This window comes from Glandiceps talaboti, chromosome 1, assembly GCF_964340395.1.
Source record: "Glandiceps talaboti chromosome 1, keGlaTala1.1, whole genome shotgun sequence".
Taxonomy (NCBI): domain Eukaryota; kingdom Metazoa; phylum Hemichordata; class Enteropneusta; family Spengelidae; genus Glandiceps; species Glandiceps talaboti.
In genome coordinates, this window is record NC_135549.1 from 13,864,226 (window position 1) to 13,875,842 (window position 11,617).

The following is an 11,617-nucleotide window of genomic DNA, read 5'->3' on the forward strand; positions in this document are numbered from 1 at the left end:
GATGAACACTATGATATGGGGTATGTGTCATATTTATTTTAGAATCAGTAGCAGTGACTTTTTTTTTCTTTTTTTTAAACTCATTTATTATTTTGAGCATGTTGAATACGGGTTTCTAAAATATTCATTGAAGTGTCAATCGCAGAAATACAATGTACACATTTCCACATCTTCTGCTATTCTGTATTATCATACTACATGTGTAGCACTTTTACACAAAAAACCACGTTACTATCGTTATCGCCAATACATTTTTATACATTCCCATTCCAAAATGTACTGGACAACTAATGCGAGTTTTTGAGTATTTTGCTATAGTGATGTCGCGACCAACAAGATATTCTTTTGACTATACTTGCATATTTTGCCGACAGTGTGCTACCCTTATTGTAAGTTGAGTGATTTCTTGTTTATTACTTTATAGTTATAAATGGTACGTCCCCCTGACATACACTGACCAAGCAGAAATGGCCTTTGATAGTCCCAGTGAGGAGTGGATGAACACAGGACCAGGTAATGGAGAAAAATAAACTTCTTTGTCACAAATAAGCATATCCTGCGTCTATTTAAACAAAACACTACTGTAAGTCAGGTAAGCCCACTTAGGGTGGACAGACCGAAAGTCATGGATAAATATGTTTATTTACTGGTAAAAGCAAGTCTTCAGGTTGTTTTTGTATTAATGATATCATGGGACCTCTCACCCCAATTAACAAACTTGTATCCAAACTTTTCCAGCTGACTTCACACTGTCTTCTTCATTGTCTGATGATGATTGGTACTTGGTGAACATCGACCACAGAGGATACTACAGAGTCAAGTATGAGAATGACAATTGGGATAAACTAGCCACTTATCTTAAAGGACAAGACCACACGGTAAGTCATTGGACCAAGTAGTACTTTCTATAGAAAACAAGGCTCGTAACTAAACACTTCTGTGCTGAGGTTTTCACATCATGACTGCTTGCAATGTACTAAATACTTAGACCCATTTCATATGTGTCGCCATCTTTGTCTCTTTTTTTCAGACCATTCCAGTGCGTACACGATCACAGCTTTTGGAAGAGTCGTTCTCCATAGCACATGCCCATCAGATGGAACAGGTGTATTCCATCAAATTGTTGGACTACCTATCTAAAGAGCGTGAATATTTACCCTGGAACACGGCTATCAAAAGAATTGGACATACTAGGGATATGTTGAGGAGAACAGCTGCATATGGTGAATTAGAGGTGATACACAAAATTATGTTTTCGATTAATTGTAATATTACCTTTTTATCATTGTACCGTCGATTTTGTGAATTACTTTATCAAAATAAATACCTCTACACTTTCAATTCATTTAGTTTTGAAATACTGGTGTTAGAATAATCATTTATCAATTCAATTTATGCCGCCTACGAATCTGAAAGGAGTGGTTATATTACAAGAAGTTCATCTGAAAAAAAGGAGAAAGAGTTTGTCATAGATTCAAACATCAGATTCGGAAGTGTGCCCAAGCTGCTCAAATTTCGGTGTTTTTGATTTGATTTGACTTTGCTTTTTATTTAATTAAAAAAAAAATAGAATCCCGACTTTTCGTGTTTCACAGCTATACTAATTAGTTTGTGATACAATGTCGGTCTAACCTTTAACCTCTATATCGCGCTGAGCGAGTAACTTTGAAATCTTCTTTCTTCAGATGTATCTCAGGTCCCTGATAAACTACAACTACTGGGAAAAACATTGGGATTTCGATCATGGCGACCACTTGTCTTAGTACGTATATTTTTGATTTGTTTTTTTTTTGTTTTTTTGTTTCAGATAACTACTCTACATAGGGTCGTATTACACGTGCTACCTTCCTATTATAAGTCGGCTGTCGTTTTTACAAACAAACACAAACACAATGTTGGTACTTTTGTAGTAGTTATCTGGTCCAACTGTGTTTGTTGTAATTTCTCAAATCACTAGAATAGTTTCAATGAAATATTTTGAACATGAAAATTACGACTAAAATAATACTTAATCATGGCCTAGCCTATGTATGTATACACTCGATGTTCCATTCTGCTATTGTCAAAATACACACTTGGCTTCTTCAACATGACTTAGTGACCTTAACGGCGAATGAAATAGTCACTAAGAAATATTGACCGAAAAGTAACGCTAATATGGTTTTATTACTATTCCATAAAATCAGTTACAAACAAGTTGATGCCATCAACACCGCCTGTTACTATGGACACCAAGACTGTATTGGTACTTCAACAACTCAATTCAATCGATGGCTAGATAATACAGAGGATACCGAGTGAGTCAATATTTGTCAAAGTTGTATGATGTATATGACTTTGCATGGTCTCGTTGACGATCATGTTTTTCTATTTTCTATTGTTCATCCTTTTGTCCATACGAAGTTGTTTGAAAAATCTGTGAATAATGCGCTTTACCTGCGCATATGCTGCATTACCCGGTCGGATAACCACCAGCAATACACCAATTACACACTGTAGACATATTGTGTATTTTTCGCTTTGTTAAAACGAAAAAAATACTTATCTATTTCCAGGCGCTTTATAACCTAACCACACGCTTTATATTGCGTCACACATCATGTATATAAAGAATTGAAAATGCGTGTTTTGTCTATACAGATCAATCCACACTAATGTCAAGGACACGGTATATTGTACCGCCATCAAACATGGACCAGACAGTCTCTGGGAAAGAACATGGCGTCTGTATGACAGTGATAGCATACCATCTGGTGAAAGATCTAGTATTAGATCAGCTCTGGCATGCAGCAGTACACAGTGGATCGTTGAAAAGTAGGAAATATATCATTATGATTTATGAAAAGTGTAAAAATCAATTACTCTTAGATACCTACGGTAATTTTTAAATTGTAAAAAGATTTGTATTTTTAAATGCTTGTATTTTTTCATGTGTGTATTTGTCAGTTTTGTCTTCTTTTTTTTAATTCTACTTGTTTTAAAATGTTTTTGTGTGTATTTTCATCTATTCGATGTTTATGAGCGTTTTTGTGTTCTTTTCTTTCCCGAAATAAAGTTTAGTAATAATAACTAGACTAGTATAACGACCCATTCACATCTGACCGAATGTTGTTTTATCAGGGTATTCACTCCTAATGTACAGTCCAAATTTTAGTTTTAAACCATACTGAAACAAATTAACGACCACTTTTATCCTATCATTGTTCAATGGTTTGTTTATGGATTATAGTATTCTCTTAATTTGACCTTGACCTATAACATTTACTTATCAGATACTTAGACTACTCCCTCAGTAAGGGAGAGGCAGACAGTGTCATCGGAAGTGTGCTCACTAATTCACCAATTGGCTACACCTTAGCATTGGAATTCACCATGAACAACTGGAATGCTCTGAAAGAAACGTAAGTATGTGGGTAGCAAAATAGTTTGGGTTTCATTTTTTTATTTAGTGTGAAAAAAAACGAATCAACGAAAGAACAAATTTGTGTAATGTGTAGTTTTTGTGTCTGTCATCATTTCGCATTTCGAAGGGCTAACTATGTTTTGATTCCACATTTAGTATTAATTTGGTATTCTTACTTTGTTTTAGGTATGGAAACAGTGCATTTGATATCATCTGGCAATTTGCAACTTACATGAACACAGAATCGGATCTCATGAAGGTATTATTTCTTTGTATTAAACGTAAAATCAACTTTGTTGGGCCTTCATTATCGATACATCGCATGTATTTCCATGTATATATCGTGGTATATATCGTGTTTGTAGTGTGTGTGTGTGTATGTGTGTGTGTGTGTGTATGTGTGTGTGTTTAAAGGTAAATAAAGTTCAATTTCTTTAATAGTTTTTGAAGTGTATATAGTATCCATATAACAAGTGTCTTGGGGCGACAAAGGAGTATATCTTTTTCATTTAAAAAGCTCCAGCCCATTTCATATTTAAAACAATCCCCTTACTTTCTTTATTCCTAAATTGGAATGAGCTTTTACAAATGAAATATTAGACATTTCGCACACTATATAAGACATACAAGCAAGTCATGAAACTACACAGTCATAATCTGCCTTTGTTCATGTGTATTTCGTCACATTTGTATAATTCCAGCTTCAAGCGTTTGGCACAAAGCACCAATACATGCCTGGTTTCCCCGCCAGTACTTATCAGAGTACTCTTGACAAGGTTAAACTTAACATTGACTGGATGACTGTGAACTACGAGCCAGTTTACCATCAGTTAGTGGAAGCATCATCGGAGACAGAGGAACCAGCTGAAGAGAGGGAAGAGTTCGACGGACGTCTACCAGAAAATTTGATACCATCCTTATACAAAGTTTCGATAAAACCATATTTGGATGAAGAGGATGGAAACCAACAATTCACCTTCGATGGCAGCGTTGAAATCACTTTTGACGTCGCAACTGCTACTAACGTCATCGTTCTACATGCCCACGAAACTCTGGAAGTTGATAGTTCGGCTGGTAATATAATTGTAGCACCAACAGGTTCATCATCCTCGGAGATTGGAATAAGTAATGTTGAGATAGTTGAGAAATATGAGTTCATCAAAATTCACCTATCTTCTAACCTGGACGTTGATACAGAGTACACGGTAGAAATGAAGTCATTTACAGGTACACTGCACCATGACGACTTCCAAGGTTTATATCTGAGTAACTACACAGAGGGTGAAAACGATGAAATGAGGTATGTTGTCTTTCCTCCTCCCCCCCCCCCCCCAACCGTCTTAACTTGAATTATCCCAATATTATTTGATAGTATACTGTACTGTTCCGTTCTAGCGAGGTCATAACATTTGCCAATACCAAATTTTAAAAAGACGGAATAGTCTCTTATTTTGAACATTGTCTATCTTAATAAATTAACCCTCTGATGAGGATCATAACGCGAACGCAAACGCAAACAATGATTCTGTTATAGAGGGTGGGAGTGTATATCGTATTTATGCTGAGCATCCTGCTTATTATCTACTGAGTCTATAGTTGTTTACTCGTCTGGTTCACATACACAATATACATTAGGGCCAGTTCCAGGGCCAGTTCACATACATAGGAATAGCTCCAGGGCTAGGTCACAAACACATGCATGTATATGATTTGAGGTTTATGTAACACGCCACGAAATGACCCATGAAGTTCTACGCTGACTATCTTGAGGTCCTAAAACATTGGATAAACCACTCCATTTCACTGTAAGCAACTGGTGTTAACAATATTGCTTTCTAACAGGCACTTGGCAGCAACACAGTTCGAGACCACCAATACCAGAAGAGCGTTCCCTTGTTTTGATGAACCTGCCCTCAAGGCCCTCTTCGATGTCACTATAATACATAGAAATACCAGAGTAGCTTTATGTAACATGCCAGTGCAATCAACGACAGCAAATGGTGACTGGAACACGACTGTATTTGAGACGACAGCTGTTGTCATGCCAACATACTTGGTGGCTATGGTCGTTGCCGACTTCTATAGCGTAGAGATGACAACACCAAACGATGTCCAGGTACAAAATGTTATACATATCGTGACAGATAAGTCACACTTTAAGCGCTGTTGTCATGCCAACTTATCTGGTTGCTATAATTAGTGTTGAAATGGAGACACGAAATGGTAAAAAGTACATCTGTTGTTCTTTGAACGTCTTTACTTTCATTTTTTAGGTGAAAGTCAAGTAAGCATGAAGTAATTATTGGGTGTATTTTTTAAACTATTTACATTTATTGACCACGTTTCCCATTTCTGTCAAACAGTAAACTAAATATGGGTCATTGTTTTATCGATTGTATTTCTGTTACCCTTTAGTTCCGTGTGTGGGCTCGTAAAGAGGAGGTTTCTAATTTGGACTATGCCTTACAAACTGGAAGCAAAATGTTAACATTCTTCGAAGACTACTGGAATATTTCTTATCCACTGCCAAAAGAAGGTACGGTGTTTTTTTATCTGGCTTCTCATTTGCTCTATTGTAATTTTATGAATATTTACTTTCGACTGATTTGTTATTTATTTAATTGCTATCCTCATCCAAATGGTCTTTTTTCAGATATGGTCGCCATTCCCGATTTCTACTTTGGTGCAATGGAAAACTGGGGTTTGGTTTTGTATCGAGAAACTTATCTTATCTACGACCCAGACTATAACACACAAATGAGAAAACATTCCATCGCTGCTATCATTGCCCATGAACTTGCTCATATGGTAAGGACATTTTAAACTTGCATGTATACGGTAGTTACCATACTTCAGTCCATATACGGCAAACGACTATGATATAGGGCCATGTTGTGAAGCCACTCGCCTGCATGAGTGACCTCACATCATTGAAGGCGGTGTACCGATCGTTTCTACATCTACTCAAAACCATACATATGTAGTTGTCCACAATTAATACGTCAAATTAACATTGTCTTTACATATGTATGTAATCGTAATAAGTCATGGTGACCGAGAACGGCGACATCCGTCTTTGTTTACATATATAGTAATGGTTCTTGAAAAGAATATCGATGAAAATAAAAATCATATACTTTCATTTGCATCAAGTTTACTATGATCCCCTGTAAAATATTTCTATACGATACAACATAGTTAAGCACCAAGAAACTATTCTAGCTATCCTAAACCATAATGCATCAGTCAGTTAGTACTTCTTTCTACTCACAGTGGTTTGGTAATCTGGTGACATTAGCGTGGTGGGACCATGTGTGGTTGAATGAAGGCTATGCCAGTTTTTATGAATACCCTGCATTAGAAGATGCAGAACCTACTTGGGATGCGGTAAGGTTTATAGTTCAAAGTTGTTGTCATTTATTTATTGCTCCTTAAATCGTGTACCAAGCAACAGTAATTATTGTCTGAAGATGATCACCTTAAAAGCAGGTTCGGACTAGAATTTCTGTTGTGCTTGTATCGGCAAGAATTGTGGTTCATTAATCGATAGTAATGCTTTTACGTTATGCAATTTTGATGGTTTGAACGAATAACAGTTCCATTGTCGTAATAGTTAGACTGTGTTTATCACTTTGATATTTTCACAATAATAGTGTTTCTCTGTTTAACCAATTTCAGTTTAACCAATTCCATCCAAGAGATGACTTATACCGTGCACTCGACTTCGATGATTCTTGGTCTTCTCATCCAGTTGTAAGATCAGTTGGATGGCCGGATGATATCTGGGGACAATTTGACACCATTGGATACCAGAAGGTTTGATTTCATGCATATTGTTCTGATCAGAATGAAAGTATCAATGAAATCTCAGATTGTTAAATTCACACTTGCACTCGTATTTTGCCAAAGTGTAAAAGCGAAAGGAAAGGTATTCGTCGCAAAGCTTTACAAATGTTAGAAATCAATACTACATATATGTAGCATGGTGGTTCTTGTTGTGCAATGCACTAAAATATGATTCTTGGTTTCTAGGGCTCCAGTTTGAATATGATGATGCGAACATTTTTGGGTTACGACACATTCAAAGAAGGTCTTCAAGATTACCTGAATACGTACAAATATTCAAATACTGTATCAGATCAGCTGTTCGAAAAACTAACAGAGGTAGGTTGTGTATCCTATTTGCAATGATTGGATTTATCACTATATATATTTGTCACCTTTCAATGAATAGTATAGCTACTACAAAATAGAAATATTTGCTCGCTCAGAACATCCATGTGCAACGTGAAATTAATACAATTTGTTATTAGTGAATGTAAAAAGATTCATTGAAAATCAGTATTCGTTTGACATCTTCATTCAACGTCGTTGGCATGTCTTAAAATACAAAGCATATGTCTTCCAGACTGATCATCAATACAAGCAACAAATACTTTTCTGTGGATGTGTATGTATACATTTTCATCCAAAGCTTTGTGTTTTCATTTATAGGCTGATCAAGGCAGGAAAAATACAAATGTTAAACAAGTGATGGACACGTGGATACTTCAGATGGGATATCCTATCATCACCTTATCACGTGATGGTAATTCTATCCATGCAGAACAGGAACGATTCATTATGGATCCAAATGAGACACCGCTTAATGATACATTTGAGTAAGTGACTCAAAACAAACAACTTTTCAAAAGAAATGCTTAGTTTAAATTCAAACTAATTGATGAATTGAAACTTTGGCAGTTTTGTAATTATTCATCATTCTTTAGCTGCATTCGTGTAAATAGTCAGTGATCAAAGGAATAATAAGCATGGCGAAATATAAACTTTATTAGAAATTTGAATCATCTTTGTGTTCAAGTAACCCTTTTTTTTCATTCGGAGGCCTACATTGTAAGCCTTGAAGTTGAGATGTACATTCTTTGGCTAATCTTTTTCGACACAATTTGTATTCAAATTCAAGACAAGATAATGAATACACCATGTTTTATATATCTTATGATGACTATATTTTAAATAATAGTTTTTATGACAATATTTGACATTCTGCGTCATTTCTTTGCATTTATGCTATATACTCACCGATTTATTCCAGCAAAAATGTAAGCAAATATTAGTTGATGATTGGCTATTTTCTTTTCAATTGAGCGTATATGCTACCATACCTAGTTTTAGCGAACATCATTGTGATAATTGTGCCATTTCTAATGTGCATTTCCTGTCCCACTTAAATTTACAGCTATAAATGGTATGTCTACGTCACTTATACCGACCAAGATCAGATGATGTTCAGTAGTCCACACGAAACATGGATGAATAAATCATCAGGTATGTCTACCTTTTAATCGTTATTTGAAGGATAACATTTATGGATGGCAACAAACATAACGTACACATCCTTCGGACGTCCAGCATGAGCACAAACCCTGTGAAAGATACATACCATACTTCGGTTCCTTACATTGGGTCATTACATTGGAACATGTAAAGGAAATGTGTATGTAATAGTTATTTACCAGCAAGAATAACAATACAACATGACACATTACATAAGTGTAATGGTTGCCCAAAATGATTGTTACATAAATCGTCAAGTAAACCATGCGCATATTTAACCAAAATTGTCCTTATATCCTTGCAGTCGACTTCATGCTATCGTCTTCATTGTCGGATGATGATTGGTATCTGGTGAACATCGATCACAGATCATTTTATCGAACGATGTACGAAAACGACAATTGGGATAAATTAGCCACATATCTTAAAGAGCAAGACCACACAGTAAGTATATGAAACTTCTGGGAAAGAAGTATACATCGGAGGGTAATAGAATAACCATCCAATCGGTTGTATTGGTATCTGGTGGGAATGTTCGGGATAATTCACAATATTTCAAATCAAACTGCAGGCATGGGGATTGAGACAAACTGGAGCTAGAAGACTTACTAAAACACTACTATGCGGATTGATTACGCCCATCGCACTAGCCAAATGCTAGTGTATTATGCACATATTAATCTTATGAGGAGCTGTTGAGCAAATGGGCATTCACTACTCCAAAACAAATATGCATAACAACCAGTTAATTATATCTAAATGAACAAAAATGTATGCATATTAATCAATCCACCAAAGCTTAGTCATATCAGTATGCAGCAATACCATTGTCGCTTCTTGTATAATATTGAAAACGTTCCAATACTGGAATGCTTCAATCAGTACATCGTTCTCTGTTTCAGACCATCCCTGTTCGCACAAGATCTCAGCTCTTGGAAGATGCATTTTCCATTGCGCATGCTCATCAGATGGATCAAGTTTACTCGATAAAACTATTGGAATACTTGTCCAAAGAAACTGAATATTTGCCAATGTATACAATGGTAAACAGAATTGGATATACAAGAGATATGCTGAGGAGAACTGCAGCATACGGATATCTAGAGGTAATTGTTCTCTCGTTGTATACATAGTTTCAAGTACAATAACGGATCATTCCCAAATTAATTGTCTCAACTAAACCATTATCTGAGGTATTAATGAAAATAACAAGTAAAGACAAGATATCAAATTCGATGTCGCCGTCAAAAGAAATCATACAGTTCTTTTTCTTTTATTATGTCAACGTCTGCGGAAGTGAAGTTATGAAATATGATTGCGTTAAGGATTCTTTTTCATTTATTGTCCCATTGATGTCATGTGTATATGATATAATCATTCTTTTTCAGACACACATAAGGAGTATCATAAATAACAACTATTGGGAAAAAGGATGGGACTTCTCGCATGGAGAACATATCCCCTAGTAAGTTGTAAATATTCGTTTCGTTGTGAAAAATACAACAACTTGTGTTTGGAAAATGATATATTTTGTATCACATTCTAACTAACTGACAGATAGATTGTTTGAATTATATCAAAATATTTTCAGTGCGCCCAAAGTTGCGATCCATCAGACTAACAACAAGTCGCTGTCATTACATACAAATACTTACACCCACTTCAAGGAACATACCATTTTGCCGATCCTAACTCAACTCTATTTTGAAAGTATCAAGTAACAGCCGTAATTAACATAACTAAGTACAAATAAAATGTTACAGTTGTGTTTATTATGTGTCTTACGACGATTTAACCAAAAGTGGTGTCGATTTTCTGTATTGTATTTCAGCTACAAGCAATACGATGCTATCAATACCGCCTGTTACTATGGACACCAGGACTGTGTTGCCAACGCTATATCTCAGTTTAATCAATGGCTTGATAACATGAATGACGACTCGTGAGTAAACCTTCCTTAATATAATATAATTTATAATAAATAAATATCTTATAGCTATGTTAAAAAATAGAACGGAGTAACTATGCAAATAGATAAAAATCGTTTGTTCTCTGACTACCACACATGTATGATTGTGCTTCCAAATCACATAGATGAAGTTTATGGTGGTTGCTATTGATAAGTGATGAGGTTCACTAGCTAAGGGTTAAACTGCAAGGTACAGGAAAACATATAGATTAAAGCAACTAACGTTGCCATGCCGGCTACTTATACACGTCTTCCTTAGAAACGATTCAACATTATAGTAAATAAGCACTAAAGTCCTATCATTACAAGATATCTGACAGTAATAATAATAATAATAATAATAAAAGTAACGGTACAAACGACTATCAGTGCAAAAGCGTAATATGTTGCTACTGTGCGTATGTTTAAACTTGTGCAAATGGTAAATTTATGCATGTTTCTACCACTAGAATTATCCATGTGAATGTGAAAGACACCGTCTACTGTACCGCCATCAAACATGGACCAGACAGTCTATGGGAAAGAACGTGGAGTCTTTATGACAGTGATAGCATACCATCAGGTGAAAGATCTAGTATTAGATCAGCTCTAGCATGCAGCAGTACACAGTGGATCGTTGAAAGGTAGGGAGAGAGTTATCTTTTGGTAGAGATATTAAGTACAGATATACTGTATTGTGTCAACGATCAAGACATCACTCGAATTATCCATTACTGCGCGCTTTGATGCTACTTGAGATCGGTGCATACATTCATCCTCGTTTGCATTTGTCTTTAATACATTCTACTCTATATGACGTCTAGAACGAATCTGGATCAGATATATGTCCAATTTATGTAAATTTCAGAATTTAATGTATACCAAGAATTTAATGTATACGAAGGTGTATAGAATGATGGACGTTTGTA

The 11,617-nt window shown here is 35.6% G+C and overlaps 1 protein-coding gene across 1 annotated transcript; it reads left to right on the forward strand.

The window, feature by feature from the left end:
- Positions 1-2,157: 2,157 nt before the first annotated feature.
- On the forward strand, positions 2,158-11,336 carry LOC144433499 (aminopeptidase N-like). Its single transcript, XM_078121806.1, has 18 exons — positions 2,158-2,297; positions 2,641-2,814; positions 3,273-3,401; positions 3,590-3,662; positions 4,105-4,703; positions 5,246-5,519; positions 5,819-5,939; positions 6,057-6,211; positions 6,677-6,790; positions 7,082-7,219; positions 7,436-7,567; positions 7,898-8,064; positions 8,643-8,731; positions 9,045-9,184; positions 9,643-9,846; positions 10,129-10,205; positions 10,572-10,682; positions 11,159-11,336. The coding sequence occupies exons 1-18, from the start codon at positions 2,158-2,160 to the stop codon at positions 11,334-11,336; spliced, it is 3,015 nt and encodes a 1,004-aa protein (XP_077977932.1).
- The last annotated feature ends 281 nt before the right edge of the window (positions 11,337-11,617 follow it).

Coding starts and splice junctions, on each gene's coding strand:
- LOC144433499 (XM_078121806.1), top strand. CDS start 2,158: ATGGTTTTATTACTATTCCATAAAATCAGTTACAAACAAGTTGATGCC. Junction 3,402..3,589: donor TGGAATGCTCTGAAAGAAAC/GTAAGTATGTGG, acceptor ACTTTGTTTTAG/GTATGGAAACAGTGCATTTG. Junction 8,732..9,044: donor ATGGATGAATAAATCATCAG/GTATGTCTACCT, acceptor ATATCCTTGCAG/TCGACTTCATGCTATCGTCT.